This window comes from Aquarana catesbeiana, linkage group LG06, assembly GCF_042186555.1.
Source record: "Aquarana catesbeiana isolate 2022-GZ linkage group LG06, ASM4218655v1, whole genome shotgun sequence".
NCBI lineage: Eukaryota > Metazoa > Chordata > Amphibia > Anura > Ranidae > Aquarana > Aquarana catesbeiana.
The window spans coordinates 152,475,662-152,498,451 of record NC_133329.1 but is presented as its reverse complement, the minus strand read 5'-3'; the positions used below and the strand labels follow the sequence as shown (position 1 = coordinate 152,498,451).

The 22,790-nt window shown below is 43.0% G+C and overlaps 1 protein-coding gene across 1 annotated transcript; it reads right to left on the bottom strand.

Moving 5' to 3' along the window:
- Nucleotides 1-347: 347 nt before the first annotated feature.
- Nucleotides 348-17,325, bottom strand: THUMPD1 (THUMP domain 1 NAT10 acetyltransferase adaptor). Its single transcript, XM_073591069.1, has 4 exons — nt 17,024-17,325; nt 8,622-8,808; nt 7,518-7,766; nt 348-2,372 (listed from the first exon to the last, which is right to left on the bottom strand). The coding sequence occupies exons 1-4, from the start codon at nt 17,222-17,224 to the stop codon at nt 2,125-2,127; spliced, it is 885 nt and encodes a 294-aa protein (XP_073447170.1). The 5' UTR covers nt 17,225-17,325; the 3' UTR covers nt 348-2,124.
- Between the last annotated feature and the right edge of the window lie 5,465 nt (nt 17,326-22,790).

Genomic DNA, 22,790 nt, shown 5'->3' with positions numbered 1-22,790 from the left:
AAGTGACTTTGCCTAGGCTGAGGCGATATCATGTCACAAAGAGGCTGCAGAATGGGCTGATCTGTTTTAGACATTGTGAACACAGCCAAGAATCATAAAGGCACCAGAATGTATTTGGCTACATCATCTTTCAGCTAGCACATATGCAGGCAGAAAATGCTGACTGGATACCTAAACAAAGACTACTTTTTTTTTTCCTTTGAAAGAGAATTAAGCCAGCATTAGGAAGAAAAAACTGACCTCTGATAAATAAATACCTGTAAGTTTTGGAAAATACTTAGCATGTATACATTTATTGTAAGCATACATCTGCTGAAACACACACACACACACACACACACACACACACACACACACACACACGTATTTCATGAGTAAAAGGACTCTAGATGACCACTAGATGGCAGTAAATACAAAGAAATGACCCATCTGGGTAATTTTAAAACACAATTTACAATATTAATCTTTAAAGTTCTAAGTCAACAAAAGGACATAGAAAAGTAGGAAGAACAAGCTACCTCAAAAGGGCAAGGTTGTCTAAATTAAAATATATATAAAATCAATGCAGATGTACTCTCATACAAATTTAAATAGAAATTGCTGTTAAATTAAAAATCCTACAGTGAAAAACAGCTTACCTTTTAATATCTATAAACTTTAAAGCGGTAGTAAACTGCAAAAAAACAAACAAACAATCTTCTCCCTGCAAATTAATGTCATAATGTGCTAGTATGCATCGCACACTAGCACATTATGAAAGACTCACCTGAAAACAAAGCCCTCCAGCGGTGGGCTGTCACTGCTGACAGGGCTTCCATCTTCACCCTGTCTTCCTTCTGGGTTCGCGGGTAGCTGATGCAGGCATGTGCGTGGGGCTGCGGCACAACTTCCTCTATGGACGGCACGTCGTCAACTAAGAGTGCAGTGCACATGCGCCGGTGACGTCACCGGCGCTGCTAAAGTAAATATCTTCTAAACGGTGCACGTTTAGGAGGTGTTTAATTTATACCTACAGGTAAAGCCTAAAAAAAGGCTTACCTGTAGGTAAATAATAAAAGAAAAACTACGCCTTTACTACCACTTTAACATATACTAGTAAAGAGAAAACATGGGAGGTGCCAGTGGCCCACTGGCTACAGCAGCTCTCCGAGTCACTGACCCTGTACAAGTATGCAGATTGGGAAAGTTAGAGAGAAGTCAGAAGCCCCAACTTTAGTTCAGGTTAACATGACTGCCAGTCAACAAGCATTTTTAGAAGTCAGAAAAGGCAGCTCCCATGTTCCCTTTCAAAAAAACAGGGAAATTAAGCAAGGAATATGGAGAGGACCATCTGTAACACACATGCTATTTTGCATTGCTCTGGTTCACTGGTTTGTGTCTCTCCATTCAGGAGTAAACCTAAGACAAGAAGGTAGAAGTCATGTCTCTGTAGGTGTTCCGGGACTAACTTGTGGATCATTAGCACTAAAGTGAGAGTTTATCATACCAGTTAACTTCTTCATATAACACTGAACAGAGCTTAACAAATCCTTCAAGTACAAGACATTGGGGTTGATTTACTAAAACTGGAGTGTGCAAAATCTGGTGCAGCTGTGCATGGTAGCCAGCTTCTAATTTCAGCTTGTTCAGTTAAGCTTTGACAAAAGAAAACTAAAAAAAAAAAAAAAAAACCTGGAAGCCAATTGGTTTCTATGCAGAGCCTTCACCAGAGTTTTCACTCTCTAGCTTAGTGAGGCAACCCCAATGTCTCAATACTGACTTGATGGGCTGTCTAGTCTTGCAGCCAAGTGTAAACTCCGTTATTTACATTACAGAGAACTAGTAATTTCCAGCAAAACAGACAACTGACACCACAGCTACAGTGCTGCAACAGTGGAGGGGGGGGGAGCATTTTTATACAAAGCAACAATTTGAAACAATCTTTTTGCAGACTAGCCTGTTACCAATGTTTGCAATGTTAAATTATCATCATTTAATTATAGCAACCAATTTTTCCAGACTTGAAAATGGTTGAGCGAGAACAAGCAGTACTAAAATGGTCATAGGTTCCAGTGAAACATGTTGAAAGGTGGCAGTTTTCTTAGTGTTCGGTCCCTCTAGTCCTGAATGCTAGTCTTGTTATTTTTAGGTGTCAGCGGCTGGCACAGGCTTTTCTTTGCTCGGTTCTTGTGCTTTTTTCTCATCATTTGCCGATTGTTGTGGATTTTCCTCTTTAGTGGTTTTGACTACCTCCTGCAGGTTATATTTCCTGAACAAGGTATAGTCCTTCACTACACTCAAACAACAAACGTTTTTGATAATTTCAACCACAATTGTATACTCTGGGTTGCTGAGGTCCACCTTGTTCTCTGGATTTAGGCTGCTGACAATTACTGAAGCAAAAAAGAAAAAGTTAAAAGTAGTAATCAGTCAGAGACCTCCTATAGCGATATTGAGATACATATGAAGTATAAAGCTTAAAGTGATTTTTTTTTTTTTTTAAATAACAAAGGATGAAGCTTTACAAAAACATGTCATACTTACCTCCACTGTGCAGCTCGTTTTGCACAGAATGCCCCAATCCTCGACTTCTGGGGTCCCTCTGCGGCTCTCGTGGCTCCTTCTCTTATAAGATAACCCCCTAGGAGAAGCGCTCTCCCGGGGGGGGTGTTACCATGTGTCCAGCATTTGCGTCCATAGACACGAATGCTGGACTTGGCTTGGACTTGGATTTGATTGTCAGCAGCAGGAGCCAATGGCTGCGCGGCTATTAATCTATCCAATCAAGAGCCGGGACCCCTGTGCAGAGAGGGAGAGCACGTCTCTGCCGAGTGAATGAAGGGGCTCAGGTAAGTAAAACAGGGGGGCCGGTCACTGCCAGAAGTTTTTTCACCTGATGCATTAAGGTGAAAAAACACAAGGGTTTACAACCTCTTTAAAGTGTTACTAAACCCACAACAGTAAAATCTGTCTGTATATGTGGCATAGCATGCTTGTTATACTCAATGTGGAACTTAAGGGGTTAATCCTCTGCATTGTGTAAAAAGGCTGTTTAATCCTGTATGCATAGATCCTTCCTTCCTGCACTGTCTATCTGGGGAAAGCCAGCTAACACAGGCAGAGTAGTCAACCTGCACATGCTCAGTTGTGTCTTTTATGCTGGAGAGAATAATTACTTGTTCTCAGAGCTAGCCAGGTCACTTTTTTGTTGTTTTAGGTTGGATGATGGTGAATTTAAATCACCAATGTTTTTTATTCCTCTGGAGGTCAAGCATGGAGGGTATGATCCATCACGCATCTGGTGGACAGATTACTGGGAGGGGCTGGGGAAAACCCAGCTGTCATGGTGCACGTTGGCACCAATGACAAAGTCAAGGGTAGATGGAGTGACCTAAAGAACGATTTTAGGGACTTAGGAGCTAAATTGAGGAAAAGGACCTCCAAGATAGTATTCTCAGGAATACTACCAGTACCTCGAGCCACACCAGAAAGGCAGAGGGAGATTAGGGAAGTAAACATGTGGCTGAGGAGCTGGTGTAGTAAGGAGGGGTTTGGGTTCCTGGAGAACTGGGCCGACTTCTCAGTCGGTCAACAGTTATATGGAATGGACGGACTGCACCTAAATGAGGGTGCAGATCTGCTGGGAGTGAAGATGGCCGAAAAGTTAGAGGGGTTTTTAAACTAGGCTATGGGGGGGCGGATCGAGGGGTAGAGATAGTCAGCAATGAACATATTCCAGGAGGGTAGTATTGGGGGCATTAGTGGTAGGTTGACTAAAGCACATAAACCTGGGGCAAGTATAGTAACAAGTCCTATTTGCAATCTCAGAACACCCAATAAGAGGACAGTATGCGACCGCTCTAAACTACGTGGCATATTCACCAATGCCAGGAGCCTGGTGAACAAGATGGGTGAACTAGAGATACTATTGAACGAGGAGGATTTAGATTTTGTGGGAATTTCAGAGACCTGGTTCAACAGCTCTCACGATTGGCTGGCAACCATTCAAGGGTATTCCCTTTATCGCAGGGATAGAGAGGGTAAAAAAAGAGGGAGGGGTATGCCTATATATCAAGAATATTGTACAAGTGAACGTGAGAGATGACATCAATAAGCGAGCTAGGGAGGAGGTGGAATCCTTATGGGTAGAGCTCCAAAGGGATGAAGCTAAGAGGAAAATAATACCGGGAGTATGCTATAGGCCCCCTAACCTGAGGTAGGAGGGGGAGACAGACCTTCTATTACAATTTGGATTAGCAGCAAGGATGGGAAGTTATCCAGCCATACACTGGGCAGAGGGAACCACACAATCGTCTAAGGCTCGCCAGTTCCTAAATATATTGCAGGACAATTTCATGGGTCTGATAGTAGATGCACCAACTAGAAACAAGGCGTTACTAGATCTACTGATTACCAAGATTACAGACTTGATCACGAACAATGTGGAAATACGGGGCAATTTAGAAAACAGCGATCACAGGTCAATTGGCTTCAGTATAAATCACACAAAATAGGGAACACAAGGGGAACACAAAGACACTGAATTTCAAAAGAGCCAACTTCCCTAAACTACGAACCTTGCTAGAAGATATAAATTGGGATAACATTTTAGAAACAAAGAACAAGGAGGAGAGATGGGTTTGCTTTAAGAGCATATAAGGGCATTAGCCAGTGGATCCCATTGGGAAATACATTTAAAAGAGCGAACAAAAGTCCTGGATGGCTTAACTCTAATGTAAAAATGCATATAAAAAGCAAAGGAGAAGGCCTTCAAAAAAATGCAAGGCTGAGGGATCATCATCAGCATTCAGACTTTACAAAGAATGCATCAAGATATGTAAGGGTGCAATTAGGGTGGCTAAGATAGAATACAAAAAGCACATAGCGGAGGAGAGCGAAAAAAAAGTCCCAAGAAATTATTTAAGTATATATACAGTAAAAAAGGGAGGGCAGACCATATTGGCCCCATAAAGAATGAGGAAGGACATCTGGTTAGAAAGATTGTGAGATGGCGAAGGTATTGAATTTATTCTTCTCCTCGGTCTTCACAAGGGAATCGGGGGGCTTCAGTAACCAAAACTGCAGTGTTTTTCCTCATGACACATCACAGGAAGCACCCTCATGACTAACAGAGGACAGAATTAAAAAATAGACTCGGAAAACTTAACATTAATAAATCACCGGGACCAGATGGCTTGCATCCGAGGGTACATAGGGAACTCAGTCAAGTAATTGCCAGACCATTGTTCCAAATTTTTACTGACAGTCTACTGACTGGATTGGTACCAGCCGATTGGAGAAAAGCTAATGTAGCAACAATATTTAAAAAAGGGCCAAAATGCATCCCTGGGAATTACAGACCAGTTAGCCTAACATCAATAGTATGCAAGCTCTTGGAAAGGATGATAAGGGACTATATATACACAAGATTTTAGTAATGAAAACTGTATCGTTAGCAGGAATTAGCATGGATTCATGAAGAATCGTTCTTACCAAACCAATCTATTAACCTTCTATGAGGAGGTGAGCTGCCATCTAGATAAAGGAAGGCCCGTAGACATGGTGTATCTGGATTTTGCAAAAGCATTTGACACAGTTCCCCATAAACGTTTACTGTACAAAGTAAGGTCCTTTGGCATGGACCATAGGGTGAGTACATGGATTGAAAACTGGCTACAAGGGCAAGTTCAGAGGGTGGTGATAAGTGGGGAATACTCGGAATAGTCAGGGGTGGGAAGTGGGGTCCCCCAGGGTTCTGTGCTGGGACGAATCCTGTTTAATTTGTTCATAAACGACCTGGAGGATGGGGTAAATAGCTCAATCTCTCACTAAGATAACAGGGCAATAACTTTTCCGCAGGATGTGGAAACCTTGCAAGAAGATCTGAACAAATTAATGGGGTGAGCATTTACATGGCAAATGAGGTTTAATGTAAAAAAATGTAAAATAATGCATTTGGGTGGCAAAAATATGAATGCAATCTACTCACTAGGGGGTGAACCTCTGGGGGGAATCTAGGATGGAAAAGGGCCTGGGGGTCCTAGTAGATGATAGCAGCTTGGCATTGCATGCCATTGCTAAGCCTGCTAACAAAGCAAACAGAATATTGGCATGCATTAAAAAAGGAATTACTGTATTTATTGGCGTATAACACTCACTTTTTCACCATAAAAATCGGGTGCAAATAGCGTGTGCGTGTTATACGCCAATACTTCAATTTTAGCTGCCTCAGAGGGGACAGGGAGCGGGGCAGGATGAGCGCCGTCAGATTACATTCAGTGAGAATCTCCTGTTAACTTGGCGGCCTCTGTAATAGGAAGCCCCGTCTCCTGGGCCGCCATTGGACCACTGTTCTGTTTGATCAGGCTGCACTGATGGCAATGGTGAGGCTGCTGCATTGATGGCAATGGTGAGGCTGCTGCATTGATGGCAATGGTGAGGCTGCTGCATTGATGGCAATGGTGAGGCTGCTGCATTGATGGCAATGGTGAGGCTGCAGATGGGCATTGATCAGGCTGCATTGATGGCAATGGTCAGGCTGCAGATGGGCACTGACTCTTATTTTGCTTCAAAGTTTCTGATTTAAAAATGTAGGTTTTTTTTCCTGAAACTTCCCTCTTAAAATGAATGTGCGTGTTATACACCGATAAATACGGTAACTCCAGAGATAAAACAATAATTCTCCCACTCTACAAGACTGGTCTGGCCACACCTATAGTATGCTGTCCAGTTCTGGGCACGAGTCCTCGGGAAGGATGTACTGGAAATGGAGCGAGTACAAAGAAGGGCAACAAAGCTAATAAAGGGTCTGGAGGATATTATGAAGAAAGGTTACGAGCACTGAACTTATTGTCTCTGGAGAAGAGGTGCTTGAGAGGGGATATGTTTCCATTTACAAATACCATACAATAGGGATAAAACTTTTTCGCGGGAGGAAGTTTAATATGACACGTGGCCACTCACTAAAATTAGGAGAAGAGGTTTAACCTTAAACTGCGTAGAGGGTTCTTTACTGTAAGAGCAGCAAGGATGTGGCATTCCCTTCCACAGGCGGTGGTTTCAGTTGGGGGCATCGACAGTTTCAAAAAACTATTAGATAAGCACCTGAACGACCTCAACATACAGGATTATACAATGTAATACTGACATATAATCACACACATAGGTTGAACTTGATGGACTTGTGTCTTTTTTCAACCTCACCTACTATGGAACTATGCAATAATGAGAGTAAAATCAGAATTTAATGTATTTTAAGGTAATTTAGTGAACACAAAGCAGTTTTTTTTGTTTTATCTCTGCCTGGAGTTCAGTTTTAAAACTCCTCTGTTGTACAATGGAAAAGACAAGATCATAAACCTCACTAAAAACATTGCGAATGGTCAGTTTGTAGTCCAATCATAATAGCAGCTTTGCAATGCCACATTTGACCAGTAGCTAACAGTGTCATTAAAATAACTTAAATCTGCTCAAGGCTTCCCTGACATACATGACATTTGATAAGTCATCAACTGATGGTCAGTTTAAGAGAACAATACCTGCCAAGTCTTTTATGACTTCATCTCGATTCATATGATTGTTGTTCCTTGCTTTGTACACTATCTGGAAGGTGCCTTTGTTGGGGGCCTTAAACCAAGGCTGAAAGAAAGTCTCTGCATACTTTATGAGATCTTCAGGAAAAGCTTTGCATGTCCCAGTCACTGGCAGCATACGGAGGATCACACGCGATTTCCTCTTTTTTGTGGTGTACAGATCTTTTAATATGTGGTGCACCAACTTCTCAGGCTCTAAAGCATAAGACAACATCACAAAAACAATAAATAAAACACTATGGTCCTTAAAACATAGGCAAAACTAGGCAAGAGGAGGATAACAAATCCAGTCACTCGGCAATAAGGATTTTATTTTACTATATAGCTTTTATAAACGTAAATAAGTTAATCTCCCTCCCAGCTCTCTCAGATGGTGGCATCCACAGCAATTTAACAGCAGAGTTCAAAGAGGCAAGGATATTGAGCAGTACACTACTATGTTTAGGGCACAGGTCTGCTTTAAAGCGTTACTAAACCCTAAATCAAAAATGTAATATTATCCAGCTTATCAATTATTAGATGTGGTGGCTGCATTAGGTTTCTTTTTTACGTCTTTTTCACGTCTGTTTTCACCTGGTGATCTAGTCAGTAACACACCTCCTGTATTAGAGTGGACCCAGTCTGGATGAGGGAGCACAGGGGACACATTTGGACAGCAGCATTGTCAGTCTGGGGGGAGTGTTAGATGTCCTAGCAGATTTAAATAGACTAACACATTGAAGCTGAATGCTAGCTAATACTTTATAAGCAGTTATAGAAAAGTTTATTTTTCTTTTTGGGATAAAGGCTTTACATAAATAAATAAAAACGGATCATTGTAAGCACCCCTGCCAGTATTAAATTGGTTTGCCTCATCTCTAACTTTATACACCTGCAAGAGAGCTTGTTCTTTTGAAAAATAGACTTACTGGTTGGACCACCAGATGAAAATAAATGAAAGCGTAAAAAAAGAAAACTAATGCAGCCACCATATCTAAAAATTGATGAACTGAAAACAATGGTTTGCTTTTGTGTTTAATACTGCTTTAAGTGCTGCATTAGAAATCTTACCAACATTTAGAGTCCTTATGAAGACAACATTATTGGCTCCACTCTCCACTGAACGAAACCTGTGTAGATTTTTCTCTGTTGATGTGCGAATCTGATCAACTTCTTTTTTCAATGCTGCTTCAACATCATCATCCTCCACCTCTTCTTCCTCCTCATTTCCTGATGCTACGTCATCCTTTTCACCTAGCTGAATGAAAAGAAACATATTTTTCCTTACCACGGCCATTATTTGCAGACTAATTGGATCAGACATTTTTCAGGACAGTGCAAAATAACAAGCATGAAAATTCTTTTATGGGATGTTGCATATCTGGAATCCCCACTATCTGCATCAACAGAAACATACAAATCAGATAAATACAGCAGATAACTGAAGGAGTAAACCTACCAATAAAACTTAAAAAGGAGTTCCCTTTAAAAATTAAAAGTCAGCAGCTACACATACTGTAGCTTCTCACTTTTAACATTAGGACACTTACCTGTCCTGGAGTCCAGCAATGAAAGCACCGCAGCCAATGCTTACATCGGCTGGTCGGATGCTGCCCCGCCATTACTGGTAAGGGAACCTGGCAGTGTAGCCTTTTGGCTTCATGGCCGGGTCTCTACTGCGCTGCACTCTCTCACTGGCTTGGCAAAAGGGAAAGGAGGAGGGGGGCCGAGCTGCTGACGGCCTGGTCTCCCTCCCCCCAAAAGGTGCCAAATGTGGCACCGGAGGAGGGGGGGGGGGGGGTGGAATCGTTTAAGGGGAAGTTCCACTTTTGGGTGGAACTCTGCTTTAAAGGGTGTTTGTTGTCATTTACTGCAATTAGCAAATTATCACCCCGCACTACAACTTTATTTAGTGGGCTTTATTCACAAAGCGGTATCTTACTGCATCTGAGTACCGTATTTATCAGCGTATAACACGCACCCCAATTTAGGAGGGAATTTTAAGGAAAAAAAAAAAAACTTTTAGGAGGGAAGTTGAAGGGAAAAAAAAAAAAAAAAACTTACATTTAAATGCCCATCATTGCAGCCTTCTCAGTGCAGCCTTGCCCCAGTGCAGCCTTCGATCCTCTATCCCTGCCAGCCTGGGCTTCAAAATCGCCGACCGCGATTTGAAAATGGCGCCGCCGGCGCCGAAATACACAGAGCCGGTCCTCGGCTCTTCCCGGCGGCTCTCGTTCACTTTCGGCTCCACTCGTAGTCCCGAGCGGAGCTATCCGAACCTAGCGAGTAGGTTCGGATAGCTCCGCTCGGGACTACGAGTGGAGCCGAAAGTGAACGAGAGCCGCCGGGAAGAGCCGAGGACCGGCTCTGTGTGTTTCGGCGCCGGCGGCGCCATTTTCAAATCGCGGTCGGCGATTTTGAAGATGTGACAGCTCGGGATCGCAGGGGATCGGCGTATAACACGCACCTGCGATTTTCCCCTGATTTTAAAGGGGAAAAAAGTGCGTGTTATACGCCGATAAATACGGTATGTGGTAAGATACCACATAGCATTTTTAAAAATGTTTTTTTTCAGTATTCACAAAAAATAAATAAATAAAAGAAGAAGGTACTAAAATACTGCGTAAGTTATTTTATTTTTTTTAACTCTTTATTCAGTTTTCAAAACTTTAACATTTCAGTAAAAATAGAAAGAGAGAAGAAAGGATACAAATAGGCATAATCTTATCTACATAGTAAGATAAATAAATAAGCAAGAATGGGAATACATTATACTAAGAGGAGACAAATGGATAAATAAAAACCACCTGGGCAAGGGGAACAGCCTCACCCCCCATCCTCACCCACTTCCAATATTATAAAAATTAATATTACACCTTAATTCCACCCCTATTTTCCAACCCTCCCCCTCCCCTTTAAGTGAGCTTATGTTTAAATTCCAATATGGGGTTTATCAATCTTTTATTGCCTTTCGTGTGGTTTACCTTATTAAAATTAGTTATCTCTTTACTTCCACACTAACATTTCCCTTTCCTATTATTTTATCTATTCTGGTTGTTTTTCCGACTCGGTTATACTTTTTACACTTTATACGGGGGGACCTATTTTTTCCAGCCAGGGCCTCCACATCCTGTCAAATTCCTTGAGATTACCTCTCTTTGTATACACTACTCTTTCTCTACATAGGGTCTCATTTATTGTCCTGATCCAGTCTCTAACTGTAGGGGGAGCCTTCGATTGCCATCCCAATGCAATCATTTTCCTAGCTTGAAACAAACATCTCAAAATTGCTATAGTAATACTCTTCCTCTCTCCCCGTTCCCTCCTATACCCCAGTATATATACTATGGACTCCATCTCTAATGTGGTTCCGAATATATCTTTCATGGTGTTGATCACTCCTTCCCAATATCGGAACAGCTTGGGGCATCTCCACAACATATGTATAAGATCGCCGGTCCCCTGACATCTGGGGCATTTAACATCAGATCTTTTCCCAAATTTAAACAACCGCTTGGGGGTTTAGTAAGCTCTATTTAACAACATCAGGTGAGATATCTTCTGCGGGGGAGAGACCGATACCACCGGTCCCATTTCTAGGATTTTCCTCCACTGCTCCCGTGTTATTGCCCCCATGTCCTCTTCCCATCCTACTCTTACAGTGTGGAGTTTCCCCTCACCGTTAGCTTTTTTACTTATTTGCCCATATATTTCAGATACTAGACCCTTAGCGGAGCCTACCTGAAGTATACTTTAAAAAGGGGTGTTTCTTTCCATTCCAAGGGTTGTATCCTGAATTGGGCTTCAAGGGCATGCCTAAGCTGTAAGTAGATGAAGAATGTGGACTGCGGTAGGTTGAATTCACTTTTCAGTTTCGAGAATTTTTTAAGAATATTACCCATATAGAGTTGTCTTAGCCTTTTGATACCTCGTTTTTCCCATTCTCTGGCTTTTCCTATCTGGAGGATTTCCTGCAGGTTGTTATTGCACCAAAGGGGTGTGTATTCAGTAAACCTGTTATATCTGCTTTTTAACCATTTTCCATATTTTAATTGTTGGATATCTATAGCAGAAGGAATCCGCCTCTAATGCTTCAATTATTGTATTATGTAGAGCACCTGTTAATATTATTCTTCCATTAGGGGTACCTCCATTCGGAACAGCGAAGAGAGTTCATTATTAATTTTAAGTCTAGCACTGGGCCTTTTATAGAGCATTTTTAATTCAACCGGTGAAAGAGGGACCAAATCCAAATTTCCCCAACACCCTCCAAATATATCCCCACCCTACGCTATCAAAAGCTTTAGTCACATCCAGTGATAATACCACTCTTGATCCCTCGTTCTCCGTTGGGGTCTGTAAATTAAAAAATGCCCTTCTGATATTCATACTTGTGGATCTGTTGGATATAAATCCAGCCTGATCTGGGTGGATCAGTTTTGGAATAATTCTATTCAACCTAGCAGCCAAAACCTTAGCCAAGATTTTGGCGTTGGAGCATAAGAGAGAAATAGGCCTATATGCGGTTACGTCTAAAGGATCCTTCCCTTCTTTCTGTAAGACTATAATAGTTGCCTCTAACATTGAGGCAGGCAATCGACCCTCCCTAGCTGCCCCACCCAGTGTTTTTAGCAATTCCGGGATTAAAATATCTCCATAGTATTTATACACCTTAATCGGAAGCCCATCTGGACCTGGGGATTTTTGCTTTGCCTTACTAGCTACTGCCTGTTGGAGTTCTGCAAGTGTTATTGGGGTTTCCAAATCCTCTCTTTCCTCCAGCGTAATGGCCGGTATTTCCAAGTTTCCCAGGATATCCTCCATACACCCTCTACTCCCCTTTTCTGTGCTCTATAGAGGTTTTTATAATATGTCCTAAATAATTGCACTATCTTTGTGGTATTATAAATAATCTCTCCTCCAGGAGATCTGATGGAGAGAATAGTAGATGGGGGGGGGGGGGGGGGGGGGGAGAGTTGGCCTTCACCAACTGCGCCAGCATCCTTCCTACGCTCTCACCATCTGCAAAAGAAGACTGCTGTTGAAGGAGTCTTCTAATCTCGACTTTCTGCTTAATTGCTATCTTATAGTCTTGTTGGTTATCTAACCACATTTTTTATCTCCCGGGTGTTGGATCTATTGTATAGTTATTTTCGGCCTCTAACACCTCCCTTCGGATTATTCCCTCCCATATCCTAGCGTCTTTATTATATTTGGCAACCTGTTGTATTAGGACACCTCTAAGAAAAGCCTTCAAGGTGTCCCATAGTATCCCAAAAGGGGAAGGAGGAGGGGGGCCGAGCTGCTGACAGCCCGGTCCCCCTCCCCCCGAAAGGTACCAAATGTGGCACCGGAGGGGGGTGGAGGGTGGAATCGTTTAAGGGGAAGTTCCACTTTTGGGTGGAACTCCGCTTTAAAGGGTGTTTGTTATCATTTACTGCAATTAGCAAATTATCACCCCACACTACACCTTTACTTAGTGGGCTTTATTCACAAAGCGGTATCTTACTGCATCTGAGTATGTGGTATGATACCACACAGCATTTTTTAAAAAATTTTTTTCAGTATTCACAAAAAAAAAAAAAAAAAAAAAAAGAAGGTACTAAAATACTGCATAAGTTATTTTATTTTAGTATTTAAGTAGTGAAGGCCTGCAGTAATTTACCGCCAGCACAGGCTGTCACTAGCTGGTTGTTAAAGAGGAGCTCCAGGCTCCCCCCAAAAGAAATAAAAAAGTCAGCAGCTACAAATACTGTAGCTGCTGACTTTTAAAATTAGGGCACTTACCTGTCCAGGTTTCCAGCAGTGTCCTCACCCGAGCCAATGCTTCAATCGGCTATCGAGTCCTGGCGCCACCATCTTGATTAAGGGAAACTGGCAGTGAAGCCTTGGGGCTTCGCAGCCAGTTTCCTATTGCGCTGTGCTTTGTGAATGGGCCGCAGTCTTCTGCGACCTGTGAAGCGTCCCAGAAGGCTGCGGGGGAAGGAGGGGGGGCGCTAACTTCCGGCTCAGTTCACTGCAGAGAAATGAGCTGGAAGTGAGAGTGAGTACCTGTCAAACCTGCCCCCCCAAAAAAGTGGCAAATGTGGCAGCGGAGGGGGGTGGCGGCTGCCAGTTCCTTGAAGTAGTTGTAAACTCTCTCATATACCCAATGAAGTGAACAGCCTCAAACGATACAGCGATATGAAACAAATCATTCTACATAAGTTTTACTTGTTTGTCTGCAGTCTTCTCTTTTGTACACCCCTTCAAAAGTGCCGATTTTAGATCAAATCCTTCTGCATGTTTCAGTATTACAGAGGAGAGCGTGGAGAGCTGCAGTCAGAAGTCTGAGACACTGTGCGAGAGCTGATTGGAGGGAAGGAACACACCCCCCTTCACACACAGAAGTGTGTTCTGAATAGACAAATGTGCTGAGCTCTTCTCCCCGAAACAAATTTTATCTCATGTGTGGGGAAAACTTATCAGAGGTGACTCTTGCTGATAACAGAGGAACAAAGCACCAGAGAGAAATTAGGCCCTTTACCGTGTGATCTGCTGTGTCCAATCACAGCCGCGCACATGTTAACACTCAAATGCTGGTAATCGGCTCTCATCGCCTCACATTGACAAAGTGTGTGGCGGGCAGAGCTGATCAGCGGCATCTCCTCGCAGGGGATATCGAGACATGTAATCAGGGCACTGATTACAATAAAGCGCCACCAATCAGTGCCCAATAGTAATGCCAGTCAGTGCTGTCCATCAATGTCCACTAGAGCCGCCTATCAGTGCTCATAAGTGCGGCATATTAGTGCCTCCTCATTAGTGCCCATAAGTGCCACCTCAGCAGTGAACATAAGTGAAGGAGAAACATTACTTATTTACAAAATTTACTGACAATAACTAAGAAAAACGTGTGGTTTTTTTTAATTCTCAGTCTTTTATTTATAAATAAAAAACCCAGCAGTGATTAAATACCACCAAAAAAAAGCTCTATTTGTGTGAAGAAAATGATAAAAATTTCACATGGTTACAGCGTAGCATGACCGCGCAATTGTCAAAGTGTGACAGCGCTGAAAGCTGAAAATTGGCCTGGGCAGGAAGGGGGTGAAAGTGCCTTTTAGGCAAGTAGTTAAAGTGGATGTAAACCCTCACATATACCCATTGAAGTGAACAGGCCCAAATGATATACAGGGATGAAACAAATCTCCCTATATAAAAGTTTTACTTGTATATCTGCTGTCTTCAGCTTTATATACTGTTTAGAAAGTTCAGATCCTGTTAGATTTTCTCTTCCCGATTACCTCTGCAGTGAAGCTTGGGCATACAGTCAAGATAGGCGATTGGAAGAAAGGCACACACCCCCTCTCCTCATAGGTAGAGACTTTCAGCTTTGTCCCTTGAATCGTTCAGCATGCTGCTAATCTACAGTTGTGCTCATAAGTTTACATACCCTGGCAGAATTTATGATTTCTTGGCCATTTTTCAGAGAATATGAATGATAACACAAAAACTTTTCTTTCACTCATGGTTAGTGTTTGGCTGAAGCCATTTATTATCAATCAACTGTGTTTACTCTTTAAATCATAATGACAACAGAAACTACCCAAATGACCCTGATCAAAAGTTTACATACCCCAGTTCTTAATATGGTGTATTGCCCCCTTTAACATCAATGACAGCTTGAAGTCTTTTCTGGTATTTGTGGATGAGGCTCTTTATCTTCTCAGATGGTAAAGCTGCCCATTCCTCTTGGCGAAAAGCCTCCAGTTCCTGTCTTGCATGAACTGCATTTTTGGGATCTCCCCAGAGTGGCTCAATGATATTGAAGTCAGAAGACTGAGGTGGCCACTCCAGAACCTTCACTTTATTCTGCTGTAGCCAATGACAGGTCATCAGTGCCCATCAGTGAAGGAGAAAACTTGCTTATTTACAAAATTTTATAACAGAAACAAAGAAAAAAAATTTTTCTTTTTTCCAACATTTTCGGGTTTTTTTTTTTTGTTTAGCAAAAAATAAAAACAGCAGGAGGTGATCAGATACCACCAAAAGAAAGCTCTATTTGTGGGAACAAAATGATAAAAATTATGTTTGGGTACAGTGTAGCATGACCGCGCAATTTTCATCTGCATCAGATAACCCCCTGGGAGAAGCGCTCTCCTGGGGGTTACCTTGCAGGCGTGCTCCCGAGTCCAGGACTCAGCCCCGTCATTGGATTTGATTGACAGCAGCGGGAGCCAATGGCTGCGCTGCTATCAATCTATCCAATCAACAGCCGAGAACCCCCTAGCAGAGAGGGTTCAGGTAAGTAAAACGGGGGGGGGGGGGGGGGGGGGCGGCGGTCACTGACAGGTGTTTTTTTTCACCTTAATGCATAGGATGCATTAAGGTGAAAAAAACACTTACCTTTACAACCCCTTTAATGGCCAGACCATTTTTTGCGCTACGGCACTGCGTTGCTTAAACTGACAATTGCGCGGTCGTGCGATGCTGTACCCAAACAAAATTTAGGTCCTTTTTTTCCCACAAATAGAGCTTTCTTTTAGTGGTATTTGATCACCTCTGCATTTTTTTTTTTTTTTTTTTGTGCTATAAAACTAAATATCCAAAAAAAAAAAAAAAATTGTAAAAAAAAAAATTCTTTATATCAGTTTAGGCCAAAATGTACTCTTCTACATGTTTTTGGTAAAAAATAAATAAATAAAAAGAAAGAAATCGCAATAAGCGTATATTGATTGGTTTGTGAAAAAGTTATAGCGCTTACAAATTAGGGCATTTTTATTATTATTTTTTTTTGCTAGTAATGCCGGTGATCAGCGATCTTTAGCGGGACTGCGACATTGCAGCGGGCAGATCGGACACTTTTTTGGGACCAGTGACATTTATACAGCGATCAGTGCTAAAAATAGCCACCGATTACTGTATAAATGTCACTGACAGGGAAGGGGTTAACACTAGTGGTGATTAAGGGGTTAAACGTGTTCCCTGGGAGGTGACTGACTGGAGGAGGAGGAGAGAGATCGTTGTTCCTGATCACTAGGAACAGACGATCTCTCGCTACTCCCCTGTCAGAACGGGGATCTGTTTATTTACAGATCCCCTTTCTGCCTCTCTGTGGAGCAATCACGAGTGGCTGGTGGACATTGCAGCAGCCAGCCATGCGCATCAGCTCCCCCGCTGTAACACAGACCGAACAAGCCGACCTGCCGCAGTATAATGATGGTGGCTGGTCGGCAAGTGGCTAAATATGCATGTCTGCACAGCGGGGAAGACCTCCACCACTTAGCTCAGGAGGGTGGACTCTTGTGTGATCCCACCCATGTCTACTGGCCAGGTAAGTGTCCCATAATGTATAGCACATTAATACATTAAGGCTTGAAGCTTCTGGGACTTGTTTACTTTCACTGCTCCTTCTAAATCAATGTACAGCATGAGTGGAGTTAGATGTCAGAGGACTTGTGGTGGTGAAGGTGTAGCAGTGTGTTGTCACTCACCTTCTCAGCCCCATACAGCAGGTCCCCATACTCGTTGAGCAGGCTGTACGCTTCTCCCACACACTTCCTCTCATTCATGTTGCAGGTGATGAGGATTCCTTGCATGCCCACCTCCAGCTGCTTGCCGCCTCTGTGCCGCTTGGCATTGCTCAGGTACTGAGTCTTCCCTCTCTTCTTCCCTTTCTGCACCTCAGAACTCATCCTGGCCTCCGCACCTTCAGAGACACTCACTCACGTGTCCGCTCCGGCGCTTTCCTTTGACGTCAGCACAGTGCGACTGTGTATTGGATGAGCCACGCTATTGTGGTTGGCTGCGCTGTGGGTGTGTTCTGTGGAGGAGCAGCTAAGAAGTGGGTGTTGTGTGACAACAGTGGGATGGAGGGATAGTGTACCGTAGGCTGTAAGTGCCTTACCAGGGAGAGGTAAACACAGTCACTGAAATCTTGAAAGTGACACTAAACGCTGTTGGAAAAAAAAAAAAAAAATTTTAACCATTTGTTTACAAATACTTTTTTGACACTTCTCAAATTGTTGTAAAAATCAGCTGCTTTTTTACTAGAAAATTACTTAGAACCCCTAAACATTATTATTATTATTATTATTATACAGGATTTATATAGCGCCAACAGTTTACGCAGCGCTTTACAATGTATATTTTTAAGCAGAGGCCCTAAATAAGGAAATAGTGTTGCAATTTTTTTATGTCATACAGTATTTGCGCAGCGATTTTTTTAAATGCACATTTCTTTTGAAAAATATACACTTTTGTGAAACAATATAATGCCCAACTGTTTGGTAAATATGAAAGACGACATTATGCCAAGTAAATAGATACCTAACGTGTCAGGATTTAAAATTGTGCATGCTCATGGAACGGCTCCAAACTACAGTACGTAAAAATCTCCATAGGTAACACTTTAAAAGCCTTTTCAGCAGTGGTTCTCAACTCCTGTCCTCAGGACCCACTAACAGGCGATATAATTTGCTGCTCCCCAAGGTAATACTTAAAATCTGGCCTGTTAGTGGGTCCTGAGCACAGGGCTTGAGAACCGTTGCTTTACAGGTTACCAGTTTAGAGTTGCACAGGAGGTCCGGTGCTAGAATTATTGCTCTCACTATAATGTTTGCAGGAATACCTCATATATGTGGTGTGAACACAGTTTAGATGCACAACCTCCGTATGCATTCGCCTTTGGGGACAGGGGCGCTTAAAAAAAAAACATTTCTATCTGTCACTTTACATTTTTTTTAATCAATTTTTAATGCTATCACAGCAGATCAACAGCATCTGTTGTGATAGCATGTAGAGGAGGCGCCTTAAAGAATGAATGGCACCACTGCATCTGCTAAACTGTAGCATGCGTGTAGCACACAATTTTGCGCATGTTCCCAACACAGAGATGTGAAGAGGACACCCACCCCCCCGTGAGAAACTAGCAATAATATTGTATATAATACATTGTATATTAACAATTACTCCTACTTTTGTCCATGCTTGCTTTCCTTCTTGTGAATCCCTTTTCAGGCTGCTTCTGTGCAGCCAGCGTCTCTGCACCCACACCACCATTTTGAAAGCTTGTGTCATCCTGAGCTTGCCTGAGATGGAACTTATGACGGTCACGCGCAACATCTTACACATTATTTGCAGGTGCTGGAATAGTGTTTAACACCACATCGCTGATGGCGGTAAAAGGGTTAAGGGAGGTATATAGTGAGACTGGATGTTTCTCATGTAAGGTATCACTGTTAGGTCACACTACATTATACAGCGCATATTCTAAATTTCACAGCTGGGGAGCAGCATGTGGGCATTCATTTGTACCATTAAAGCACTTCAATTTTACCCCCCAAAAAATGGCCAATGCAGTATTTATCCACGCCCACAAATTCAACAAGTTCTACCTACATAGATGAAGTTTTGTAATCACAGTGCAGTGGGTCTGTGTGGCCGCATACCAGTCAGGGTGATTATGCTGACCCGTGTCCACAGCAAAAAGTGCCTACAATGGGCACCTATCATCATAACTGGAACACTGAGCAGTGAATTCAAGTATGGTTTAAGGAGCACAACGGGTTAGAGGTGTTGACTTGGCCTCAAAATTCTCCAAATCTCAATCATGCATCTTTGGGATGTGCTGGTGTAGCACCCTCTACCAATAGGTAGGTGCTTGTATGGGATTTTTTTTTACTAGAGAGACTGTCAGCACAGGCAAATTTATGCAGGCCACTGGAGAGAGTTGTCGGCCGGGTGAAGTGGAAAATGGAGTACTAGACAGCAGGAGGATGCCCGGGGAGAACTGTGAAGGAACTTTGCCTTTACACGGTCATTGGCAAAGTCCTCACCATTACACGGTCATTGATGAGGAACTCCTGGAGCAGAGGGGCAAGTGAAGCTGTCAGAACATACGGTCCAGTCAAGTTCTCCATCAAGGACTCGGGGCAGAGAAAGGTCGGGGAGTGTACCACAGTGGAGGGCTGGATGTGCCAGGAAGTCTGTGAGGGAACTTTACTTTTACATGGTCATTAGTGAAGTCCTCATCATTACACGGCCATTGATGAGGAGTCCTGGATCAGGGGAGAGACTATGGGGAGTAGTGCCAAATCGATGTGGCCTGAGGGCACAGGATTTGCAAGCTGAGCTAGCTGGGAACAATAGTCCATCACTCAGAATATGCTTTTAACCTAGTAGGCCTCCGGGCAGAGGTACTGCAGGCCTTTGGCCTAGTAGCAGCAAGCAACCAGAGTCAGCAGGAGGAACTGTTCAGAGTGGGTCCTTTTTGCTTACAGAAGAAGATGTGACATTACATTAATAACTACAGTATAAGTTTGTGCAGGAGGAGAGGATTTCTGGGAACATCACCCTTATACGGTCAAGAGTGATGTCCTCTTCATTACATGGTCATTGATAAGGAAGTTCTGGAAGCAATAGTCTGCAGGAGTTACGCAGACGAGGAGCAATAGTCTTCAGGGTGATGCAGCAAAAGACTGGGCATCCCATATACCCTTTTCCCCAACCAAGTTCTACCCCCCAATAAACAAAATCAAACAAAGCAAAAGACTGTTTATTGTGGCTGCAAGATATACAGTCAGGTCCATAAATATTGGGACATCGACACAATTCTAATCTTTTTGGCTCTATACACCACCACAATGGATTTGAAATGAAACGAATGTAGTGAGGCCCTTAGGCCAGAAGCTTCAGAGTTTGTACCATTGTCCGAAAGAGCTGAGAAGTGTTTATCTCCCACTGAAGTAGAAGAGAATAGTGTCCATCCAGAAATAGAGGACACACCAAAAGAACAAAGGGGAAAGAGGAACATTCGCCCACCTAAGAGACTAACCTATGATACTTTGGGCGAGTGTTCTGAGACAACAAAGGTTACCAGCAAAAGGAATGTTGATGAGCCTAGTTCCTCCTCAGTCAATCCGGACAATGAGAACCCTGTTTCACCCCTTGGCACATCTGTATCCGATACTAAGGTGACAGTTGTGGGTAGCTTTCCAACACCTGAGAATTGGTGGGAGGCTCCTCTGTCGGTCCTGTGCACTCGTTTAAAGGCTAAGATGTGTAACAGGAACAAGGTATTACATATCTTTGGGGACCAAAGATGTAAAGCAGGGGGAGTATGTAGCGCTGACAACTTTTGTTTTTAGCCATATGTGTGTTATACAGGACATAAGTTGTTATAGTGCCATCTTATGGACAATTGAAAAGGTACAATACTTTTATGTTTCATGATTAAGAGAAGTGACATGGAAGTGGTTGATTGTTTACTTCTGAACTTTAACTATGACCTACCCACAATGCTCCTGGACAAGAGGAGAACTGAACTGCATTGTGGGAGGATATAAAAGGGCTGGGAGCGGCCATCTTAAGTCCCTTGTTCCTGGGACGCGTGGGCTGCCTGCAGAGCTCTGTGGGTGTGTGTGTGTCCCACAGGGTTGCGGCCTACCTTGTGAGGGAGCGGAGCAGCAGCAGGGATCCTGTCATCATATTACAGTGTGCTGGAGCAGCAGAAGTGATTGTTCCGAAGACCCGTGGAGGAGGTAACCGAGGACTCCTGGTCGTTACTGAACGGAGCAGTGTGACGGCGTGGCAGTGGTTCTGTATGGACTGAGAACTGTTGAAACAGAGGCATCCATCCGCCTGGATCCCGTGTGGTGAGAGGGTTAACACCCAGAAGTTTGTTTAAATACTACACACACTTAGAACTGTTACAGAGTGTTGCTGGGACTGATAGTCCCACGGAACAAGTTAAGTTGGAGAACATTACATCTGCATAGACTTCAATATTCAAGAATTGATATTAGATGTTTGTCTCCTTCGTATAAGAACACTTAATCAGTCTGCTGGATTATAACTGCTTTAGTGTATTACCTTACACTGCGCAACACCCAAGAGGAACCCTTTTGTGGATTACAATTACAAATTCATAAGCTAGCGAAGGCTGAAGATGTCAAGACTATCTCTTTTACTGCAGGGCCCTGCACTTAGTTACAAAGGATAGTGACTTTACGGTTTAGAGCAGAGGGAGCTCCCTGGTATAAATATAGATATACACATACTTAAGTACATTTGTGTATGTTACTAAGACTGTTATAACTATTTACTATACTGTGACACTACGTTGGTGTGATAGTGTAGTCATTGTAATAACCCTTTATATAAATATACTACTTACTCAAAGAAAGACGTTATTTCTGGTTATTACCGAAGTTTGTGTGCAGTGTTGTTATTTCTCCTGCAGGTGGAGCTACAGACACCCAGGTAGAGGTAAATATAAATGTAAGTGTATATGGTGGGTTAAAGTCAATACTCATATCATTACAACACTGCACTACAGCTGTGCCAAGGGGATTGAACAATTTAAAGGGGGTAAAGAGATAAAAGGACAGGCCCGCTTTAAACCAGCAGCTCCACCGACAGTTATTGCTACATGTGGGGGCTCGTCCGGGATAACTGTCACTCTGAAATCAAGCACCCCCTTAAGAACCATAGAATGGATCCCCCCACTGTGGCACAGTGGTGTGAGGCGGAAGGCACCCACTCAGAAGCGAGTGTGGCCATGGGACTCTGGGGAGATATCTGGGAGAAAGAACATAGTAACCGAGTGGTAAAAACACTCTCCCCAGAACAAAGAGCCAAGGTGGTCGCAGTAATGCCCCGTACACACGGTCGGACTTTGTTCGGACATTCCGACAACAAAATCCATGGATTTTTTCCGACGGATGTTGGCTCAAACTTGTCTTGCATACACACGGTCACACAAAGTTGTCGGAAAATCCGATCGTTCTAAACGCGGTGACGTAAAACACGTACATCGGGACTATAAATGGGGCAGTGGCCAATAGCTTTCATCTATTTATTCTGAGCATGCGTGGTACTTTGTCCGTCAGATTTGTGTACACACGATCGGAATTTCCGACAACGGATTTTGTTGTCGGAAAATTTTATCTCCTGCTCTCCAACTTTGTGTGTCGGAAAATCCGATGGAAAATGTCTGATGGAGCCCACACACGGTCGGAATTTCTGACAACACGCTCCGATCGGACATTTTCCATCGGAAAATCCGACCTTGTGTACGGGGCATAAGACCCAATCATGAGACATTCCGCACTTATGCATTATTGGAGTGGAGGAAGGGAGTTCCGGAAAATTTCAAGGGTGCGAGTGTTGAGCTCGCTGACAGGACCACATTTTATCTGACCCACCCAAGGGAAGAAGGGGAGAATCTTGCCACCTTCCCCCAGATGAGTTAATCAGAAA

Bases quoted from the DNA above. Each gene is read 5' to 3' on its own strand.
- THUMPD1 (XM_073591069.1), bottom strand. From the start codon at position 17,224: ATGAGTTCTGAGGTGCAGAAAGGGAAGAAGAGAGGGAAGACTCAGTAC. The intron at 8,809-17,023 runs GTGAGTGACAAC...CTTTTCATTCAG, and splicing joins TGCTGTATGGGGCTGAGAAG to CTAGGTGAAAAGGATGACGT. The intron at 2,373-7,517 runs GTATTGTTCTCT...TTTTTGCTTCAG, and splicing joins AGTCATAAAAGACTTGGCAG to TAATTGTCAGCAGCCTAAAT.